Source organism: Giraffa tippelskirchi, chromosome 10, assembly GCF_054371585.1.
Source record: "Giraffa tippelskirchi isolate mGirTip1 chromosome 10, T2T-mGirTip1v1.2.pri, whole genome shotgun sequence".
Taxonomy (NCBI): domain Eukaryota; kingdom Metazoa; phylum Chordata; class Mammalia; order Artiodactyla; family Giraffidae; genus Giraffa; species Giraffa tippelskirchi.
The window spans coordinates 154,362,260-154,386,389 of record NC_137284.1 but is presented as its reverse complement, the minus strand read 5'-3'; the positions used below and the strand labels follow the sequence as shown (position 1 = coordinate 154,386,389).

The 24,130-nt window shown below is 44.3% G+C and overlaps 2 protein-coding genes across 6 annotated transcripts in view; one reads left to right on the top strand and one right to left on the bottom strand.

Moving 5' to 3' along the window:
* Window positions 1-1,474, bottom strand: part of CUL1 (cullin 1) — an 89,539-nt gene extending 88,065 nt beyond the window's left edge. For 2 of the 5 annotated variants that reach the window (XR_014067720.1, XM_081537201.1), the window contains exon 1: window positions 1,004-1,174. The gene's annotated coding sequence lies outside the window, so the exon portion shown is untranslated. Of the gene's footprint in view, window positions 1-727; window positions 1,175-1,230 lie in introns of those variants that run through there. The other 3 variants (XM_081537204.1, XM_081537205.1, XM_081537202.1) reach the window with 3 other exon arrangements.
* Window positions 53-6,707, top strand: LOC145522512 (uncharacterized). The gene is made up of 3 exons (XM_081531188.1): window positions 53-191; window positions 452-2,619; window positions 6,464-6,707. Exons 1-2 carry the CDS (start codon window positions 53-55, stop codon window positions 1,585-1,587), a joined length of 1,275 nt encoding a protein of 424 aa, XP_081387314.1. The 3' UTR covers window positions 1,588-2,619; window positions 6,464-6,707.
* The last annotated feature ends 17,423 nt before the right edge of the window (window positions 6,708-24,130 follow it).

Here is a 24,130-nt window from a genome sequence, read left to right as displayed (position 1 = left end):
CGGGCAAAGGGGCGACTGTTACCGAATAATAGCGCCCTGCACAGTCGCAACAATGCGGGCGGGGGAACCCGGGAGCCGCGGGGCAGGGAACCGGAAAGCAGAGAGAGCTCGGCTCCGCGGCTCCTCCTGCGCGCGAGCCCAGTACTTTACTTTAGAGCACGAGTCGGGGGCAGGCGACGCTCGGGGGAGCGGTGGGTCTCCAGGGAGGCCGAGGGAAAGAGGGCGCGGATCCGGGCGCCCCGTGGTTGAGTCGGGGGTGGTGGTCGCCGCCGGAGGAGAGGCGAGGCGCGCGCGCCCGAGCGCCCCGGGGGCCGCTCACCAGCCCGGCTCCGCGGCGCGAGCCAGGTCGCGCTGGGAAAGGGGCGGGCGCCACCAGGCCGCCGCCTCGGGCGCGATGAATCGGGCTTTTTCTTTTTTCCCAGTGCGTAGTCCGGGCCTGGGCCGCCCCGAGCCCGCGTCCGGGGCCGCGGCCCGGCCAGGCCTGAGCCGGCAGGGGTGACTCAGGGCCGGACCTGGCGCGCGCGCCCGCGCGCGCTCCCTCCCCTCTGCCCACGAGTGCCCCGGCCCCCGCCGCCATTCCGCCCGGTCGCGGCTCCGAGCCTCAGGCCTCTCGCCCGGCGCCTGAGCTCGGCCGCCGCGGCCCCAGTCACTGCGACACCGCGGCTCCAGGTCGGGCCTGCGCCGCCGCCGCCGCCTCCCCTCAGCCCCGGCGCCGCCGACAACTCACCCGCATTTCCCGGCTGCCTAAATGGCTCCGGCGACGTCTCCACCTGGTCGCTGGGCCCGGCCCCGGTTAAATCCCCGTCCCGCCAAGGTCTCGCCGCGTCCCTTAGCCGCCGGGGCTGCCCCGCCTGGAGCTGCGTGCGACACGGCTCCCGCCTCCTCCTCCTCCTCCTCCCGGCCCGCCCGCCGGCCCTCCTCCCGCCGCCGCCGCCGCCGCCTGCACCACGCAACCTCCGCCCTCTCGCCTTCCCTCCGCCGCTCCCCGCCCTCCCGGCCTCACCGGCTCCGGCTCCCGCGGTGGAGAAGCTGGTGGGGGAGGGCCGGAACGCTCCGCCATCGGCGTCCGGGGCGGGGGAGCCGGGAAACCGTCGCCGCCATCTCCCCACCAGCCCCGCGGAGCGGGAGGGGCCCAGAAAGCTCCCGCCCGCCGTGCCCCGGCCCCGGGTTCTCCCCGCCCCGCCCGCCGCCCCGCGCCGCCGAGGCCCCGCGAGCGGGGCTGCTCTCTACCTGAAAACCCCGCGGGCCCCTGGCCATGGACGCCGCGCCCTCCCCGGACGGGCGAACCGGATCCTCCTCCAGGTTTTACAGCCTCCCTGGCCTTGGGGGCCGCCTCTGAGGACCCGGCTTCCCGCCACTTTGGGCCGAACGAGGAGGCGAGGGGGGGGTGGTCACCTTCCTAGGTCGGGGCGCCAGCCTGAGGAGAAACCGGCCCGAAACACGCCGGAGCAGAGGGTCTCACTCGCCTGCACTCTCCCCCTCCTGAGCGCGCGCACACACCCTGAACCGACACGGATCACAACTACACCCGCTGGATCTACCTCCCCGGCCGGGAGGATAACCAAAAGCCATACCCCGGCCAGCTGATAAAAGTCAGAGATGGGCGAGTGGCCCTGAAAGGCAGGCGCAGCAGACTCCAGAGAAACGTGCCGTCCATTCTCTGAACCCCAGGACACCTGCGGCCTCGTGGATCGGCACCTCAAAGTCCCAGCTCCTCGGCGCCTCTCTGTCTCTCTCTCTAAAATCGGTTCGGAGATCAAATTAGCTTCCCTCTTCAAACTCTCTAACCCACTCTTTTTTGATCAAACGTCAACCAAGACTCACTTTACCATTAATCTCTGTAAAGATAAATGAAGAATGGAATTGAAGATCTTACATATATGGATGGGATGAGGTATGACTATTGAATAGGACTGTTTTCACCAGTGCTGTGGAGTCGTTCGTCGCATTCACCTGAGATTAACTCACAAGTGGGTACCTGAAATACAAATTTTGGCAGCGCAAAGGGCCACCTGGCTTCCTAGGGGGACACAGGTGAGCAAAACTTGGACTTAGAGGGGCTTCTGCTCTAATACCATGGTCCATGAACAATTCAGCATGGAAGGATTTCAGGTTATCTGGGCCAAAAAGACTTGATGAATGTAACTTCCTGTTTTGCTCCAAAACTAAAACATTAAGTATCACCTTGGGGGTACAAATGCTAGGCCCAGAGCCTAGGGCTACCCCCACAGCCCTCACTGTTTCCTGAGGAATATGGGTGTCTCTTAGAAGAAATATCTTACTGGTATATGTGGTTCCTCCTATTGAAATGTGGCCTTTTGTCAACAACTGTTTATTTTTGAAAGTATAGCATTTGTCTGTACCTGTCACCAGAGTATGTGATCTCAGCCTATTTAAGGATTTTTAAATTGCGCTTTATATCCTCAATGGACATGAGTTGGAGCAGACTGCGGGAGATGGTGAAGAAGAGAAGCCTGGCGTGCGTGCTGCAGTCTATGCGGCTGCAAAGAGTTGGACAGGACTGAGCGGCTGAACAGCAACAAATATCCTATACTTCTAAATATTCAAAAGAAGCTTAGGTGTATTTAACTTTCTCATGGGCACATGGGAGGATTGCAGGTAAAAGTGGAAGGCTTCTACATATATACGTACACATATATGGGAGACTGCACATATATGGTTTCTCTGAGACCGTCACTTCTGCGTGCTTTCCTCAGAGGACAAGCTAGCTCATCTCCCGCTTCCCTAACCTGGCCTCTCCCATCTCATCATTCAATATGGTTGTCCTGTCTGTGACTCCCCACAGCTAACATATGAGCTGAGTGGGTCAACTTTCCCTTCACTGTTTGTTTCTTCCAACTTCTGTTTTTCCTTAATGGAAGGATTTAGTTTATCTCTACCTTCCTCTCCACTTCTCATTGCCTAAATTCCTGGTTCTTAACTTCTTCCAGCCTGTACTCTCCATTCATCTGCACTATTATTCTTAGCTCTAAGGCTACACCATTGACTTTTATGTCCATTTCATAACCAGGTTGCATCTGTACCACTTCTGCTCTGCACAGGTAACCTTGCCTCCTACCTAACCATTTATTCTCTTTCCACTCCAAAACTTCTCCATCTTCTCCCCGATCTCAGCAAAACTGATGTTGTCCCCCTGTCAGATGACCCAGGAGCTAAGTAAGCAGATTTTGCAATTAACTTATAGATGTTAGAATCAAAATTCAAAATGGTCTGACTAGAATATTAGGTCAAAACCTAGTATAAAATACAACTTTGCAAACCTAAAACAATATGATGAAGTTCAAAAAGCCCACGTTTTAAATTAAAGCAGACCTCGGTTTATATTCAAACTCAAATCACCATCTTTTGCCTCGGTTAAGCCAACTTATATGGGCATTAAAATACTTACCTCATAAGGTTGTTGTGAAGAGTAATCCCTTCATAATCCCAGCATACTTCCTGAAACAGTGTTAGTCCCTTTCTTTCCTTGTCTTCTATACAGTTGAGATTTACGACCGCCCTATTTGGTTGTTGATAACGTTGACATTTTCTAAGTCATCACTTCAGTTCAGTGCAGTTGCTCAGTCGTGTCTGATCCTGCGACCCCATGGTTTCAAAGTAATACAAGCCTGAAAACTCAATATACTGACCTGTGAACCTTGCATCCCAGAGCTAGTCACCATCCTAAAGAAATCTTTTGTCTATTTTGGCTCAGTCTGGGGACATACATTATCATCATCACACTCACTTTCCAAGGAAAAACTTAAGACTCCAATAGTAGGCAGTTTGCCCCGAATCACAGCTTAATCCGTGGCATAACCTGACACAGTGACTCCCAAGTGGGAGTCGATCCATTCCTTTACTACGATGTTTCCCCCTACCTGTATCATTCCTTTAACCTTCTGAATGGTTTTCCTGGTTCTTATCTCTGCTCTGTCCTTCCCGCCTGCACAGTGACTGAGCCCGACTGGTTCATTCCAAACTGATGCCTTCGTCATTGAATCTTTATCCTTTCAAAGTTTTCAGTGGCTCCCCACTGTTTATAGGGTTCAGTCCAACCTCTGACCTCATGCCTAAAGTTGACCATAATCTTGTCCTAACTTACTTTTCCAAATTTTTTCCAGCCATTTCCCAAAAGGAACTCTCAACTTCATCCCATCCTATTAAACCTACTGTTGGTCCACAAATACCTGCCTTGAATCACCATTTGTGAATGCTTCCTTCCCTTTGTTCCTGAAACAAACAGAATAGGTCCCTCCTCCTTTCCTTCATCTGCAAATCACCCTCACTTTTTCATATCCAGCTCACATCCGATTCTGGAAACCTACTTCGTGGAAGCCTACTTTGCACCTTCTGCACAGGGTTTTGTGATCTCTCTGATTGCCAACCTCTTACATGCACCGTTAAAGGAGGTAGTCCTTGGTCAGGTGTTATTTCCACCAGGCCCCTCAGTATTGTGCCAGAAGAACAGGGGACAGTGTTCCAAAATAGCTGTTCACTAGTCAAATCTGAAAGGGGACCATGTCACCTGATGAGCCGTATAAGCTATTGTTTCTAAGATGTGAGGAAGGAACTAGCCATCCAGAGCAAATTAAATTCATTTAACAAGAGAGTTCCCAAATCTGTCTTTTCCTCAGAATCACCTGGGGATTTGAACACTGATTCCAGGGCCCATTCCAGACCTACTGAGTCAAAACTGGGTGGGAAGTGGGAAGGGATAAAGTTTGAAACTGAGTTTATATCATGGCTTTACTAAAGTAACTGAGTAACTCGGAACAAGTTGCTTAACCTCTCTGTGCCTTCCCCTATGAACTGGGGATGATAATAGTATCTCATATGAGGTTGTTATGAACATAACAACTTAAACATGCCTTTCCTGCTGGTGGCTCAGTGGTAAAGAATCCGCTTGCAATGCAGGAGATGAGGTTCGATCCCTGGGTCGGGAAGATCCTCTGGAGGAGGAAGTGGCAACCCATTCCAGTATCCTTGCCTGGGAAATCCCATGGACAGAGGAGCCTGGTGGGTACAGTCCATGGGGTCGCAAGAGTCAGACACGGCTTAGGACTAAAGCACCACCACCAATGATGCTGCTGCTGATGTAATTATCCGGGGCCAATCTGGTGACCTGAGTTTGGGAACCACTGATTTAATGGACTACTTCCTGTGTTTCAAATGTTATGATCGTAAAACTTCTGGTGTTAGCATTGTTGACATATTACATAAGTCTTACTTGTTTTGAAATCATGTACTTCAAGGAAGAGGAGCTAAGTAAGCAGATTTTTCGATTAAATTTGCTTATTTAATCCAAATCATGAAATATACTTTATTCATGCTTTAAAAAAAAAAACTAGTTTCTCTTAGGAAAATAACTACCCATGTACTATAGCTAAATAGAGTAATCCAACCAGCTTAACATTCAAAGGAAGCAATCAGGAAAGATATGAAATAATACATGATTTCTTCTATTTAGGATAATGAGTCGTAAGTTCTTTTTGAAGAAGTAGTTTTTTAATCTTCGGCTTCAATTCATTAGAAAAAATTCGTAGCTCATGTTAGTCCACCAAATTCCAAACAATATTTTAATGATATTAAATGTAACTAGCCATAAGAATAGGAAGCAAAAAATTTACTTAACCAAAGTCAAAAAGTAAATATGTCTCAATCGGGAATACAGAATGGGTAGCCCCACCTTCTCAACTCTTGACTGATAAATGGCCTATACAAACAAATACACAAAGGCCTTATTTTTATTGTCTGGAATTCCACCAAAGATTCCTAGTATCCTCTCTTAAAGACTCACATAGCTCTGGGATGGTAGCAGGGCTTAAAAGTGATTCACACATCAGCACTAACTAGTTCAATCAGATGGCCTTCTTTCTAACCCACGTAGGGTAACAGCTAAATAAAGGAAGGTTTGGGACATATTAAGTTTTGGGGAAAGACAGTGCTTCAGGGCAGGCTGAAGGCCTTGGGGTCAGAGGTTCTGGTGAGAAGAGCCAGAGCAAAAGAAGGGACTGAGGAAATGAGACGAAGGACATATAAAGTTTAATCTGTTCAAGTCCAGATTTTGCACGTTTAGAAGACCTAAGCCTCTTGTTTTGAGGACCCATAAGACAGAAATAACTGTTGTAAGACAGTCCTGAATCAAATAGGCTTTTGAGTTTTGGGGACCTGAACACCATGGTAACATTCGATCAGGTTGGGCCATATGGAATTGCAACTCAGTTTCTAATGATTCGACCTTGTGTCTATGAGAAAATTATCGGGTTCCAGAAAATTGCCCTAATATCTCTTCTACCAGGAAACTTTGTCTGACCTTCCACACGCCAACTGAGCCACACGCCCACATGGGGATCAGGTGCCTGCTTTTTGTGATTCTTTTATACCATGTATTAATACTTACTGAAGAGTTTGTCTATACTGCATTATAATTTTCCTTTCTCCATTTCCCACTCTCTCATAGGTTATGAGCTCCTTGAATACAGAGAAGGTATCTTTTACTACCATACCTACAGTGTTTATCATAGTTCCTGGTACATAGTTTATTGAAAAAATGGTTAGAACCCAACTCATGGATTAGTGGGGATTGTTTACACTATGAAACCCAGTGATGCAACTTTCCTGCTCAAAAGTCTTTAATAATTCCCTATATCCTATAAAAAATGACAAACGTCATTCCTAGTATTAAAACACCCTCCATGCCTCAACTTCACTGGATTTATTCCTACTCATCTCTCGGGTTTCTCGCACGTACCGAGCCAGATCCAAACTGGACTCCTGAATGGTCTCTGTGTGTTTGCTCTTCTAACCACACTTTCTATATCAGTTATTCTTCCCCAGTCACTGCTCACTTCCAGGTGGCACAGTGGTAAAGAATCCGCCTGCCAGGCAAGACACACAAGAGACGCAGGTTTGATCCTTGGTTCGGGAAGATCCCTAGAGGAGGAAATAAATGGTAACCCACTCCAGTATTCTTGCCTGGAAAATCCCATGGACAGAGGAGCCTGGTGGGCTACAGTCCATGGGGTCACAAAGAGTTGGACACGACTGAGCTCAGCACAGAGAAGCACTGCTCACCCCAGTACAGTTCATCCTTCTGGGTCCACGTTAAATGGAACCTCCTCAGTGAAACCTTTCTTTTCCTCTGCCTAATGTGAATTCCACCCCCCACACACACACACACGCACACACACACACACACACACTCACTGGGTGAGCTCCTAGAGGATGTTCTTACACAAGTTTGTAATACAGGACTGTATTCGTCAAGGTTCCCCAGAGAAACAGAAGCAATAGGAGATATGCCAAAGATACAGATACATAGAAATGGAACCAACAGGAGATTACATATACATATACATATATATAATTCGATGCCTCAGGTATATTTATTCTGCCCTCTTTTTCACCTCCATGTCCACTAGTTCATTAAATCCTATCTAATTAAGACCTGTATTAGCTTTCATTTGCACTGCTGCAGTGACCCTCTGCTGGTCTCCCTACCTCCTCTCTTCTAATTCATCCGCCACGTAGCCATGGAGTTGTGCCCCCACCCCCCACCCCAGAATACTATAGTGAGCAGCAGAGCATGGGCTCTGGAGTTAGATGATCTTAGTTGACCTCACCACTTAACGGCTCTTGGACCCTGCAAAAGTTATTTCACCAGTCTCTGCCTCAACTTCTTCACCTGTAAAATGGGAATAGTACACACTTTATAGGATGGTTTTTAAAGGTGGGCTGTAGCATTTCATGGTGTTGGATGCCTGACACACACAAAGCATTTGGCATATTATTGTCATTATCCTACAAAAAACTCGCAGCAGGTTTCACATCCCTTAGGAAGACATTCAGTGACAATGTTCACAGCGTGACCTCTGCCCCCCTTCCCAGTGTCCCTTCCAGCCACATCTCCTCCTGGACCTTGGGTTTCAGCCACAGTGACAAGCAGGGGGACACCCCCAGGAAGTGTGGGGACTCCTGGTAGAGGCCTCTGTTGAGAATGTTCTCCTTCCTTTTTCTTTATCCCTGAATCATTCTCTGGACCCCTAATCCCACGTCATCTTCTCTATGAGGTTTCCTCCGCCTCTCCTCACTCTTACTGTGTCCTGAGATTTTTGCATAAACGCTGGCCAGAAGTCCTCTGAGAAATTCCCTTTCACCTTGAACTTTCTTTTTTGATTGCCAAAAATGGGGTTTCCAATTTAGAGCCACTATTCTTGTATGTAATGTAATACATGTAAAGTATATCTTGGATTATTCCAAGTTTTTGTTGGCATAAATTAGAGAGGACATTCTCGTTGTGAATGATGAAGTGTGTTTTCCAGGTCATACCACATTTGTGCCAAGAAAAACTTTATAGCCCTTCAACACTTTGTTTATGATACATTTTTAAAGACGAGCAATAGTATTTTGAGAATGTGTACAGAGAATTGAAGAAATTCCAATGACCTTAGAGCTAGGTTTTCTTGGTCTGAAAGGTCATTTGCTTTATGACTCAACATTCACTTGGGGGATAAAAAAGAAATGAACACAAAGGAGACTGCAGGCCAGAGATCTCAATGAACAGATAATAATCAAAAAGATATTATACTACCATTTTGTAGGAGAAATTATTTTACTTCCCCCTCCAATAATTTTTTTTCTGTGGAAGAGAAGTGAAGCGACCTCTCTCAAATTTGCAGAATTTCTCTGACTGTTTAAAAAAAAAAAATGTATGTCTAATTCAGACTTGGAATCTGGATAAGGAACTCCTGGCTAGCTTTGAGAGCAGAATAAGTTCAGGAACCAAACGCTTTTTTGTACAATGAGAATTACATTTTATTTTTGCTGATAATGTCCCAGAAACTGAAGTCAATGTCATCAGCCACTGTTCCACCCCAGCAGCGACAAGGCCATTGGCAGGCGTTTGGCTTTTCTATCAACGCCATCCGCGTTCAAGTCTGCTGCTGTGAGCTGAAGCAGTTCAGCGTACCATGATGAGAACAAGAATTACAACCCCTCCCGCCCTCCCACCTGCCCCATAACTTGGTAGGCGAGTAAGAGACAGAAGACAGATGGGAAACCAGCTACTAAATATCCCAAGTAAGCTTTCAGACTTTCCTCCTGCGTGAGAAGCTAGTCCCTCTTTCTCATTCTTTTGTCAATGAAATTTTCTTTCTCCCTTCCAGCCACCCTAACCTTTTACTTAAAGATTGGAACTAGGTAAATATCTAGCAATCTGGTTCCCTTATCGTTGTTAAGGTTGCTTACTTACTCGCCTTTAAATTAGACCATGCTACCTGGACCGTGCAAACTGACTTATATTCTGAACATGCCAGCAAGGCCACGTGGAAGAAATGGACAGTGGAGTAAAATTTACTTTGAACCACAGACGCTTAAGTCTTCCTGATAGAATTAGGTCAGAAGACGTAAAGGGCAGGTATAAACACACTCTAATGATCAAAAATACTGTGATTTTTGAAATCCTGGGATATCGAGAGTTGGGAAAAATAAAGCATTGACTGTGATTGTGTTTCTTGAGAGAGCACTTCACAAACCATTTGCTAACGGACCTACTTTCCCCTCCTGCAGCTACAATGCCACAGCTCAGACATGGGCCACAGGGTGGCTCTTACCTTGCACTGAGTGGGGTCAACCCCACTAGCTGCTGCAAGGAGCCTCTCCAGCTCCACCCCTGGTCTGAGAATGACTATGGGAAGAAGCAAGGAAAAGACACCCTTGGGGAAAAGACAGACTCAGGTACCCAGGCCTGGGCCTGACAGCAGACAGAATAGGGGGCGCGCACAGAAGGGGTCACACATAACTCCCTCTGGCTCCCCTGCAGCAGGAGCAGACGGGCATCTTGCGCTTTGGCTCCTGGCCAAACAATCCCATTTTTCTGGACGTCCAGAGTTGACACCTGTGAGCATTCTCTGCACCTCTTCCCAGAACCAGCATTTTCTAGCTGTGAGCTATTTGGGAACAGGGCTCTGTCCCCACTACACTGGTTTCTATAATTTGTCCCCAACCCCCCTTTCCAGGCTCACTCCCCACTTTGCTCCTCCCATACTCTGGAATTCGCACTGGGCCACTCACAGCTTCAACATTCTTGCACTTTCCTTCTTTCTGGTAGTGGTGATGGTTTAGTTGCTAAGTTGTGTCTGACTCTTGCAACCCCATTGTAGCCCACCAGGCTTCTCTGCCCACGGAATTTCCCAGGCAAGAATACTGGACTGGATTGCCATTTCCTTCTCCAGGGGATCTTCCTGACCCAGGGATTGAGCCCAGGTCTCCTGCACTACAGGCAGATTCTTTATCATCTGAGCCAGCAGGGAAGCCCATCCTTTCCATTACTACAATGTTTTCCCACACCTGTATCATTCCTTTCACCTTCTCTGTCCATGGGATTCTCCAGGCAAGAATATTGGAGTGGGTTTCCATTTCCTTCTCCAAGGGGTCTTCCTGAACCAGGGATTGAGCCCGGGTCTCCTGCATTGTAGGCACATTGTTTACTGACTGAACCACCAGGGAAGCCCTTCCTTCCTTCTAGCTTTTGCTGATTCTATCTTAGATGCTCTTCTCACTCTTGGGTCCATCTGTTACAATCCTGCTGACTTGTCTTTTGATTCCTAGCTTGGTTCTCACTTCATCAGACTTTTCAGATTTCCTTGGCTGAAATTAATCTCATTGTCCTTTGTAGTCTCATAGTATTTTGTTTGGACCTCTACGGTAAGCACAGATTCTTATGGTTTGTATTACTGCTGCATTCAATTCTAGGCTTCTTGTCTTTTCATCCTCTTGTCTTTCACAAAGCAAATGGTTTTCATGTTGATGATATCCAGTTTATCAGATTTCCTCTTGTGCATGGTGCTTTTGAAGTCAAGTCAATGAACCCTTCCGGAAAAGGCAATGGTACCCCATTCCAGTACTCTTGCCTGGAGAATCCCAGGGATGGGGGAGCCTGGTGGGCTGCTGTCTGTGAGGTCGCACAGAGTTGGACACGACTGAAGTGACTTAGCGACAGCAGCAGCAGCAAGGAACCCTTCAGTCCTAGATCCTGAAGATTTTCTCCTATGGTAAAATAAAGATTCTTGATCGTATTTTAGAGACAGGGAAAAAGAAGTTAAATATAATGTAAATACTGTAGAAGAAAAATTATTATGTTCACATTAATTAGGATTTCTTGCTGTTTAGAGAGAAGAAATGGTTAAGGCTATATGCATGTGAAAAAACAGGGATAAAACTAAGTGCATTTTTTTTAGCCAAAACATTTGAGTATGGAATAGTTATTGCAGGAAAAGCATGATATCAAATCAGAATTCAATGAATACTTTTTAGTAATAGAAACCGGGAACTGAAATAGATGTCAAAAAAGAATGCAAAAAAAATTGTTCTAAAAAAGGATTTCTCAAGAATCTCTTTAGTCTGGGTTTAAAGTTCTCAAAACTTTTACCTTATGTATATACACACACTTAACACACAGGGAGTTCAATGTGCTAATGAATACTGTTAAAACATTTCCAATTGCAATTATAATGGATAATCAGTATGTTAGGGTGCTGCTCATTACATAAAGTATATTAAAATTATTTTCAATAAGCATATCTGAAAGTAGCACTTTGTTGAGAGATCAATTTTCTGAGTATGTCAGTTTTTTATCCTGACTGATAGTCTCAAAGAAAATAATAAGATGCAAAGAGTTTTGCTTCTTTGTCTAATTTTAAAGTCAGTAATGATATGGGTTCTACCAAAATCAGCTGTCATTCTTTAATACATGTTATTCACATAGGTAAAACTGTACAATATTTTATGTGCTGTATCTCACTTCTGTCCACCCAAAGAGATGGCAATCTCTGAACTGTAGCCATCCCTGGAGGTACTATTCCATGTGGTAGCTTTAATATACGTCCATAAAGGTTTTGTGCTCCTCCCATTGAATGAAAGTGAAAGTCACTCAGTCGTGTCCGACTCTTTGCGACCCCATGGGCTATACAGTCTATGGAATTCTCCAGGCCAGAATACTGGAGTGGGTAGCCTTTCCCTTCTCCAGGGGATCTTCCCAACCCAGGGATCGAACCCAGGTCTCCCGCATTGCAGGCAGATCCGTTACCAGCTGAGCCACAAGGGAAGACCTCCCATTAAGAGGTGGGGTCAAGTTCCTCTCCCCTGGAATGTGTGCTGAACTCAGTGACTCGCTTCTAATAAACAGATTAAATGGGAAGTGATGATACGAGACCTGGTTGTGAAAGATGCTGTGTTCCTCCTTGTTCCCTCTCGTGGACAGCTTACTCTGCGGAGAGGCAGCTGCCATGTTGCAAGGAAATCTCCCTGAGTGAGAAACTGAGGCCTCCTGCTAACAGCCATGTGAGTTCACCATCTCTGAAAGGCATCCTCCAACCCCAATCAAGCCTTCAGATGACTGCAGCCTCAGCTGACCTCCTGAGTGAAACCACACAACAGACCCTGAACCAGAGCCACTCAGCTAAGCCACTCGTAAATTCCTGCCCCGCAGAAAATCTGACATTTTTTTTTATTATGGTTTGAGGTTAGGGTCAAGGTTTCTTTTTGTTCCACAAGCATATCCAACTTTGTGAGCACCATTCATTGAACAATTATCCTGTCTCCACTGAATTACCTTGGGGCCTTTGTCAAAGATCAGTTGATCAGTGGGATTTACCCCAGGAATGCCAGAATATGTCAATATAAGAACATCAATCAGTGTAGTACACCACAGTGATAGAATGAAGGAAAAAAAAAAAGATCATCTCCTATACAACATCACACCATACACACAAGATGAGGAAAAGCATTTGGCAAATTCCAATACCTTTTATGATTAAAAAAAACCCTCATAAACTAGAAATAAACAGGATAAAGGACATACATTAAAAGCCCACAGCTAATGTACCCAGTGGGGTTTCCCTGGTTGCTCAGCGGTAAAGAATCCGCCTGCTAATGCAGGAGCTGCAGGAGATGCAGTTTCGAGCCCTGGGTTGGGAAGATCCCCTGAAGAAGGAAATGGCAACCCACTCCAGTATTCTTGCCTGGGAAATCCTACAGACAGAGGAGCCTGGGGGGCTACAGTCCATGGGGTCGCAAAGAGTGGGACATGACTTAGCAACTAAACGACAACATAGTCAATGGCCAAACACTGAAAGCTTTTCTCCCAAGATCAGGAACAAGACAAGGATGCCCACTCTCACCACTTCCATTCAACACAGTACTGGAAAATTTAGCCAAGAGAAGTCAGACAATAAAGAGAAATAAAATGCCTCCAAATTGGAAATAAAGAATTAAAGCTATCTCCCTTCAAGGACGGCATGATGTTATATGTAGAAACCCTAAGGAATCCACAAAAAAAGTTTTAGAGCTAATAAATGAATTTGACGAATTTTAAGGATATAAAATCAATGTGCAAAAATCAGTTGTACTTCAACATACTAGCAGTGAACAATCCAGAAAAGGAAATTCATAAAACATGTCAATTCATAAATCCATGTTTATCCTTCTGCCGATATAACATTGAATTAATTGATGTACCTAATGGAAAGATTTGCAATCAGGTAGTATAAGTCCTTCAACTTTGTTCTTTTTGAAAATCATTCTGGTGATCTGAGATCTTTTATGTTTCCTTATAGATTTTAGAATCAGTTTGTCAATTTCTGTAAGAAAGCCTGCTGGGATTTTGACTGGGATATCTTCTCCATCTCTTGAACCTGCTTCTCTCCATCTCAACCCCAGTTATCACCCTAACACACGACAGGGTGAACAAGAGTCTGTTAACTGGCATGCATGCATGATCAGTCACTTCAGTCGTGTCTGACTCTTTGTGACCCCATGGATTGTAGCCTTCCAGGCACCTCTGTCCATGGGATTTCCCAGGCAAGAATGCTGGAGTGGGTTGCCATTTCGTCCTCCAGAGTATCAACCCGACTCAGGGATCAAACCTGTGTCTCCTGCATTGGCGGGCAGATTCTTTACCACTGATCCACCTGAGAAACCCTGTATTAACTGGGAGGAGGGATAAATTAGGGGTTTGGGATTAATATATACTAATTAATATATATTAATTAATATACTAATGTATAAAATAGATAATCAATAAGGACCTACTGTATAGCATAGGGAACTATCCTTAATATTTTGTAATAACCTATAAGGGAAAAGAATCTGAAAATATATAATATATATAGCTGAATCATTTTGCTGTATACCTGAAACTTACACAACATTGTAAATCAACTGTACTTCAATTAGAAAAAAAGACTACTAACGGCTCCCTCTGTCTTCACTTTGCCACTTCCTCAATCTGTTATTCACACTGCAATTGAACTGGTGTTTTCGAAACATGTATCTGATCATGCCACCATTTCAAAGATATCCCATTATTCTCGCAATAAACACTAACCTCTTACATGCCCTATGAGCAGGGGTCGTATTCAAAATAGTCTAAATAGGGACTTCCCTGGTGGTCCAGTGGCTAAAACTCCACACTCCCAATGCAGGTGGCCTCGGTTTAATCCCTGGTCAGGGAACTGGATCCCACATGGCGCAACTAAGGGTTCACAAAGAGCAGAGAAATGTCCTTCGAGCTGCAATTGAAGATCGAAGAAGTTATAAATATCTCACCTGATTACTCAGTTAACCCTCTCTCCTAAGCTCCAAGAGGGCAGGGATCACACCTTCTTTTCTCTACCATCAATGTCCATAGCCCCAACCCAGTGCCTGGCACCTACTGGGTGCCAGGTGACCAATAAATATTTGTCAAAAAAAAAAAAAAAGAATGAAAAACCCAACTCAGGGAATTCCCTGATGCTCCAGTGGTTAAGACTCTGTGCTTCCACTGCAAGGGGCACAGGTTTGATCCCTGGTTGGGAACTAAGATCCTGCACACTGCACAGCCAAAATAAATATCATAGGATATCATTTATATGCAGAATCTTATAAAAAATACTTCAAATGAATTTAGTTACAAAACAGAAACAGACTCACAGACATAGAAACCAAATTTATGGTGACCCAAGGGAAAAAAGGAGGACGAATAAATTGGGAGTTTGAGATTAACAGATATGCACTACTCTATATAAAGCAGATAAACAACAAGGACTTTCTGCGGCTTCCCTGGAGGTCCAGCAGTTAAGAATCCACCTTCCAATGCAGGGGATGCTGGTTCGATCCCGGGTCAGGGAACTAAGATCCCATATGCCTCGGGGCAACTAAGCCCATGCACCACAACTGGAGAGAAGCCCACATGTCTCATGGAAGAGTCTGCCTGCTGCAACTGAGACCCAACACAGCCAAATCAAGACATGCGTAAAGACCAAAACAGTCCATGGGGTTGCAAAGAGTCAGAAACGACTGAGCAACTGAACTGAACTGACTGAACTGTAAATCAACTATGCTTCAATAAAGTAATAATAATAGTAATAAGAAAGGCCAAACTCAGTTCATCTCCTCTCAAACCTCTTCTTTCTGAGTTTCCTTCCCATTTTGGCTTATGGCATATCTACCTAGTTGCCATAGCAAAGGACTGGGAAATCATCCTAGATTCCTCCTTTATTCCATCATTAAGATGGACGTCAGTTCCTATTGGTTCTACCTTCTGAAATCTGTTGCTACCTCAGCTCATTTCTTGTTTGGACTGGAGCAGACTTCTCCATAGTTGTCTCATCTCCAGGTTTGCATTCGCTTGGTTCATTCTGCACTCTGAACCTGACTAGGTTAGTCCCCTGTGTAAAGTTCTGCAGGGTCAAGTTCAAATTCCCTCCTAATCTGGTTCTTGCTCATTTCCAGGGCCAGTTGTCTGTAGCCATTCATGGTACATCCCACATGCTCTCGTGTTCCTTCAGGGAGAATGAGCAACCCTGGATATAGTAGGGCCCAGGCTTCATCGGCTCTATTTTTAGAAGTCAGCATCATGTCTGGCTTGGAGAGGGAAATACACAAATGTTTGTGGTACTGAATGGAAATGAACAAGACTTATTTTTGTCCTGGCGTGCTAGCTGTCACAACAGTGCAGTACAGTGAAGAAGGTTCACTGTAGGATGACAGCAAGTCATTAAGAAGGGATTGAATTATATTTATAAACTTAATATGCTACATCTTGCAAAGCAGTCAAATAAGGATGATTATGATTTTAAAGTTTTGATTTAAAGGCATAGTGGTTCAACTGTGTCGGAGAGTCAGATATGCAAAAACACATTCTGTGAGACCTTGGGTTATTGGGAGTATTTGACTATGATTTAATAATATTGTGTTTCCCTGGGAGTGGGGTGGGATGGGGGAGGCTTAGCAACATTTGTGAGTTTGACATAAACTTTCTTAAATTTCATATTTATACCACTTTTTTTTCCTGTTCCTTCAAATTATTGTCTTATCAGAAACTTGCTAACTTCTAATTACTTGTTTATATTTGCTTGTCTGAGACATGGTGTTTGGAGTTAAAATTACACTTAGGTTTAAAGTGTGGCTTGAGCAGTCCATAGACAAGGACGTATGTGATTCAACAGGCTGTTGGAAGACATGATGCTAACAGGTACCACAACAGATGCAGCATTTTTAAGGGGCCAAATTTCCATCTGTTGAAGGCAGCTGGCCCACCAAGACTGAGAAATAAAAATCAAGCAGAGAGGGCTTCAGATACATGGTATAAGTCTAATTTAAACTAGGAAACTTCATCCAGAAGCTGAGCAGCATAATTTGAAGAAGCAATTTTAGTGAGGGGTGGGGGAGAGTTGGGGGAACTGCTGTAGTTGGAAGGCTGAATAAGACACTATAATTATAGCATTTGAGGCTCTATGATTTTTCTGATAGGTAGTATGAACAGTTAAGATGATTAACTGATAATTATCTCTGTTTTCCTACCAGAAAAAATGACTTTGCCTCTAAAGGTATGTAAAATGGTGTCAACTGCTTCGGTGCTGATCCCCACATTCAACTTGGAAATTCCATTTGGAATTAATATCCCACCTTAAACTCTCCCCCCTAAACTGAGTGATCTCTTAGTAACTGATGCCACCTTATTTGAAGGGACCTTTGTGTAATTCTGTGAATGTATCAAGTGTGATCAGCTTTCACACTGTAGATAGGAAGCACAAGGGACAGGCTAAGAGAGAATTGTTACGGTGGAAGCTGCTCTTGTGGCTCAGCAGTAAAGAATCTGCCTGCCGGTTTAGGAGACACAGGTTTGATCCCTGGTCCAGGAAGATCCCACATGCCCCAGAGCAACTAAGTCCATGCGTCACAACTACTGAGCCTGTGCTCTAGTGCCAGGGAACTGCAACTACTGAGCCTACGTGTTGCCAACTACTGCTGCCCTAGCACCCTAGAACCTGCGCTCCACAACAAGAGAAGCCCCTGCAGTGAGAAACCCACACCCTGCAACTGGAGAGCAGCCCGCACGGCAGCGAAGACCGAGCACAGACAAAAAGAATAAATAAAACTATTTTTTTTAAGAATTGTTACTGTGAATTCTCATTTACAGGGTAACCTCTTGGACCTAATGAGGTCCAATACAAAATTTGAGTTAATTTGGACAGGGCCCAATTTGTATTTTTACCATGACACCACCTCTATAAAATATGTTTGAAACCAAGTTAGCATTTTTGATAAAATTTCAAAGTGAGTAAGTTGTTTGTCAGGCACCCTCAAGGGTTTAGAAGCACCATTTACACATAACTTACTATCCTGGTTACCAAAGTCACTGTTGCCTTTTCATAAAACAAGATCTTTTAGTAAACAGCAATTTAGTAGACAGTCCAGTTTTCCTATCAGTACACTTTGATCAAACATACTCCATGTGTTTAATTTTTGTGCTTAGCATTGTTGGCGGTAAGAATAAATGTTAAGGAGGCAATAATACGCTTGGCAGGATAAAGATTTCTCCCACAATTATTTTTATAAGAAAATGAGAGAGTATATAATCACAGTGTAGACTGTATCATAGTTAAGTATTGCAGAAATTCAGAGAGGTGAGATCAGTGCATTCTGGGTTAGTGAGGACCGGCTTTATAGAGGATGTTTGTTATATAGTGCGTGCTCAGTCACTTTAGTCATATCCAACTCTTTGCGACCCCATGGATTGTAGCCCGCCAGGCTCTCTGTCCATGAGGATTCTCCAGGCAAGAATACTGGAGTGGGTTACCATGCCCTCCTCCAGGGGATCTTCCCAACCCAGGGATCGAACCTGCGTCTCCTGTATCTCCTACATTGGCTGGTGGGTTCTTTACCACCTGGGAAGCCTCTTTCCAAAAAATTACAATCCAGACTCCCATAAATTTCCAAAGGACTTTCCTGCATTTCATTTCAGTTGTTAACATCAACCTTTAAGGAGGATATAGGTGGGAACATTATACTGAGAAGTTCTTTTCCCAGCTGCTCCGCCCTGCCCAACCCCATCTCCACAACAGTTCAGAGTCTTGGGTCTGGCCCCCGGCTCTGTCCTGCTCCAAGCTACCAACCCTTAGTACTGAGGCTGCAGAACAACTCATGGCCTGTTACCTCCTGACATTATGAGGGTAAACACAGACGAGATCTTTGGGTCTCCCTCATTCTCCAAGATTTTCTCTCAAAATGTGCTTCTGACAAGAATTAAAATTTTTCTTTTGGATCTCAAGGTCCAATAGAGCCCACTTTCAACTTTCACTTGAAATCTTACCTCTCATTTATTAATATATGAGACAGGCATCCTTGCCTACTTAGCATCCATTCTCCCTTATTCTGGGAACAGAGAGCTTCTTTTGGAGCATTTGCACTGGTGTGTTAGAGCTGGCTCACAAAAACCTACCATTAAAGCTTCAGGAGGGTGGCTTGTCCACTGTCATAAACAGTCAATTTGCTGTTCATTGTTGTTCAGTTGCTCCGTCATGTCTGACTCTTTGCGACCCCATGGACAGGCAGGCTTCCCTGTCCTTCACTGTCTCCTGGAGTTTGCTCAAACTCATGTTCATTGAGTTGGTGATGCCATCCAACCATCTCATCCTCTGCCACCCCCTTCTCCTTTTGCCATCAATCTTTGCCAGCATCAGGGTCTTTTCAAATGAGTTGGCTCTTCGCATCAGGTGGCCAAAGTATTGGAGCTTCAGCATCAGTGCTTCCAATGATTATTCAGGGTTGGTTTCCTTTAGGAAACCATCACTACTTAACATCAGATTTTATAACTTTCTGATTACATTCTATTAAAAACAAAGGTCATGCATACTCAAGACACGTCACTTCCTAATTATTTTACTACATGTTATTATTATTGATGGCCTTGAGGTCACTTACATTTATTTTCTCTGTAGGGTAGAAATATTATGTCCTGGGTGCTCCTGTATCTCTCCTCCCAACTCTTCGTTCAGGGACCACTTGGGTAGCTTGAAATCTGCTCTGGTGAGAGTGTTTACTCTCTCACCGTGGAAATCGGCAAACAATACAAATGAAGACCCGCTGCCTCCCACCCTCAGGGCTCATCATTAAATATTTTGCAGAGCACTGCTGAGCATTCCCCACTGTACCCATCTCTCCCCATCCTGGTTCATGTGGCTCAAGTCATGTGAGCACCTGCTCCAACTCCAGCAGTGGTAGCATGCTCCAAACAGTGAGTGACAGTGACACCTCTGGGGTCCCTGCATTAGCAGGATGTAAGTTAGTAGCTGGTGACAGATAGCATCTTCATCATCACAAACCCAGAGACTGCTGGGGGAGGAAGCTAGCACAGAAGAAAGCAAAATGGAAAGACAGAAATGGATGATATTTTTAGACATTTAATCTCGTTCCCTGTGCTATATAGTAAATCCTCATTGCATACACACACACACACATATTTAAAAATGTTTTTGGCCACACTGTGAATGTGGGATCTTAGTTCCCTGACCAGGGATTGAACCTGCGCCCCTGCAGAGTCTTAACCACTAGACTGCCAGGGAAGTCCCTAGAAAAAGATTCTTAATGACATCATCTTTCAACATCAAAATCTACCTGGTCTGACACTATGATAGTCTAGACTTTTCAGTTATAAGAATCGATCATTTCTCTCCTATTTTTTCACCTGAGTCATTCTGAACTGACTTTCTATCCCTTTAAAGAGCAGTTTTCCACAGTGAAAATAATTTCTCAGAATCACTCCAGGAATGTTTCTGAGCCCTCATGTACAATAAGAGAGTAAAAAAGTCGTATCTGATGATGGGTTGATGCTGGGCGTGAATGCAGACTCACTCCAAGAGATTTTCCTGGCAGAGCACATGGTTCAAATTCCTGTGTTAGCAAAATCACTAAGTGAATAGACTTTTCTGATTGCCCTTGGATGACTGAATCTCTGAATGGCAGATCTGTGAATCCTGAAGCCCACTTTGTTGATGCCCAGGCTTTGGCTGTGACTGTCCTAACCCTTGTCCACACGCCATGAAAGCAGGTGGCCCGTGTTCTCCGGAGATGTTCTCCATGCTGTGAAAACCCATCACACAACCCTAGTCAAGCTCAGGGTCCTAAAACTGTTACAAGACTCCAGGCTAGAAGAATATGCCCAATTTGTGAGAAGAGCCCTGTATTAGAAGTCAAGGTTTTGCTTTCAAATTCAGATGTTCCCACAATTTTGGACAAAATGCTTCCCTTCTCTGGGTCTCAGCTTCCTCTTCTGGAGAATGAGGAGTTGCTGCAATGACCCCACCCAAATCTAGGATGAGTTCGGTCACAGGTAAGCTCCTCACCTGTAATATATGGGGCATTTAGTATTTTAATCCTGGACAATTCCTTTTGTACTGCAGGGATCTTTTCCATGAGTTAATGAGCCTTCAAGTTTGGCTTCATGATTCTGGCTTTGATTTATTGTAAGAGACTATTCAACACTATCCCCTCGGAACACTCTGGCCCAGAGCGTCTTTGGGTCTCCCGTTATATTTTTTTCTTTTTAAACCTTATATACATATATTTCTTTGTTTGTTTGTTTAGTTGTTTACTTGCTGCACTGTGCAGGATCTTAGTTTCCTGACAAGCGATCAAACTTGCATCTGCTGCGATGGAAGCATGAAGTCTTAACCTCTGGACCATCAGGGAAGTCCCCCCCTTAACCTTCTTAGAGTGTGCTGTAGGTAGATGGTGATATTAGCCATCTGTAGATAACTGCTATATCAAACATACACATCCTGGGCTTCCCTGGGGGTCCAGTGGTTAAGAATCCGCTTTGCAATGGAGGGGACACCGGTTTGATCCCTGGTGCAGGAAGATTCCACAAGTCAGGGGCAACTAAGCCTGTGTGCCACAACTACCAAGCCTGCTCGCTGCAACCAGAGAAAGGCCACTCACAACAACAAAGACCCAGAGTAGTCACAAACAAATAAATACAAATATACATAGCCTGTGTCAAATATGTTGCATCAGTATGAAAAATAAAATTACTTTCAAAAAAAGAAAAGCAATTGCATTGGTGTCGTCCGTGGTCCCAGTTCCTATGGTTCTACATTAAACCTTCATGTTCCCAAGTGTTCTCTAATTCTCAAACATTTTCTGATCAAATAAAAAAAAACTATGTAGATAAATTGCCACATTTTAGAAGGGCTCTTATTTTCATTTTTGCAAACATAAGAGAGAGTGGTAAGGCCAGGAGATGACAATAGGGGAAAATGACAAGTGACTTTTCACTGTAAGAAGACGGAGGCCAATGGGACCCAGAGAGACATTTACCGTGGAGGAGGGACAATTTTGTAGAGTTCATGCCCCAGCGTCTAGCTCTTGCATCACCAGCCTGTGATCATAGGTGCTAATTAAATTAATAAAAAGGCATTTTGTTAAAACATGTGCTGCACACCTGCTGTGTCACCAGGCACAGGCGTCTTGCCTGTTGTGATGGAACAGCTTTTCCATTAGACAATGAAGATGCAAAGGCAAAAAACAGCAAGAGGGGAGAGTCGAATTGGAGCCAATATGTCCTTGATTTCCCACCACAAATGTGTGTTAATTTGCAGTGACACACATTCAAAAGCCCACATTTTGCATCTGACATTCTCAATTACTTAGGGCGTGACAACTTTGCTTAATAGCTATTATAATGACAAGAAATAATATCTTGTCCTCACCCAATTAAGGATGAGGACGATAAACTGAGAAATTACAGCTTATAAAAATAAAACCTTAGATGCCAACAATGGGCACCTCCATCTCTCCATAATTATGCTCTTACTGAATGGTCTGGAGGTCACTTACTTGGACTCTTTTTCAGAAGCTCGAGTATCATCTCTCTTGACTTGAATGCAGACCCATGTGTGTTTTGCTCTAGGAAGATAAATTTTAAAAATCTTTTTAATATGAAAAAGAAGAGGTATGTACATGTATAACTGAGTCACTGTGCTGTACGCCAGAAGCTAACACAGCATTGTACATCAACTATACGTCAATGAAAAAAGAAAGTAAATTCAGAAATAGAAAATAATCAGGCCAAAATGAATTTCAGGCTCATGTCACCTGGAAAATATTCAGTACTACACTGATACCTGGTATTGAAGTTGGCTTAAGCTTGTTGGTTTGATTAATACAGACACGTTTTAGAGTCATAAATGATAAGTATAGTACTTCTGTGGTACGGAGGCTTACCAGAGATCAAACAAGACCTTATTATATCTGCAACAAATTTGTCAGCAAGAAAAGCAACTTGAAGTGAAAAAAAGACCTTTTGAGGAAAGTAAGTTGTATGTTTTCAGTAAAAGAAAATGAGAGGAATGACAAAAAATAGAGTTGTACATGATCAGGATTTTCTCAGACTGGATGAAATTAAGTTGGATAAATGGATTTTGTTGGGAGTGGGATGGGCCCAGATTGGATTTGGCTTCTCCTCCAAAATTTTCTTGAAATTTTTCTTTTAATAATAAATAGTATGAGTTTCTTTGCCTTTAAGTGATCTGTATTTGCTTTTGAGGTCTTTTATAACTTCTGTTAAGGAATAAGTATTGTCTTACAGTGAGCTGTGATCTTATTTGACTAAGTGTTTTAAAATTTTTTGACAAACGTCCCAAATATCAACTTTTAATAAAGTTCTTTGGACTTTCAGCTAACTTTGGGATGTCAGAGGGCCCCTGAGGCATCTCAGAGATATATTTAACTAGTATTATTTAGTATGTTAAATTGCATAGACAGCATTACCACATAAACCATAAATTTACTTAAAAATATACTGTATGGATGAATGCTATTGATATAATTCTAAGAATTATATAAAGTTTCTAAAATTTGGATATTGTTCAGTCAGTAACTCATGTCCGATTCTTTGCAATCCTATGGCGACTCCATGGATTGCAGCATGGCAAGCTCCCTTGTGGTGCTGGAGAAGATTCTCAAGAGTCACTTAGACGGCAAGGAGATCAAACCAGTCCATTCTAAAGAAAATCAATCCTGAATATTTACTGGAAGGACTGATGCTGAAGCTTCAATACTCTGGCCACCTGATGCGAAGAGCCAGCTGACATTGGAAAAGATCCTGATGCTGGGAAAGATTGAAGGCAGGAGGAGAAGGGGGTAACAGAGGATGAGATGGTTGGATGGCATCACCGACTCAATGGACATGAGTTTGAGCAAGCTCCAGGAGACAGTGAAGGACAGGGAAGCCTGTTGTGCTGCAGTCCATGGGGTCACAAAAGAGTCAGACATGACTGAGTGACTGAACAACAACAGGCTCCCCTGCCCTTCACTGTCTCCCAGAGTTTGATCAAATTAATGTCCACTGAGTTGGTGATGCGCTCTAATCATCTCATTTTCTGCTGCCCCTTTCTCCCGTTGCCTTCAGTCTTTCTCAGCTTCAGGGTCTTTTCAGTCAGCTGTTTAATATGCCCTGGTATAATGCTATGGTTCTAGTTATCTTAAAATGTTGTATGTCACAACAGTAACCAAGCATCTTTATTGAGTAATCAGATGTTTAACTGTGCTTTTTAAGTCTTTTGTCAATCACAGATAGTTATTTTTGTACTCTGACGCTGTTACAAGAAGTGCTTCATCAAGAAGATTCATAGGAAAGCTAAGGAAGCAGTTATAACAGTTCCACAACAAGATGATGGCTCATTTGGGGATTCCAGCCCACACGGATTAAAACAAGGAGCTGTTTTGCTCCTGGAGCCCTTGGATCAGGCATCCAGAGATTTTACTCCCAGACAGGCGAGTTGATGCCCCTACTTAGCCTTGAAGCAGC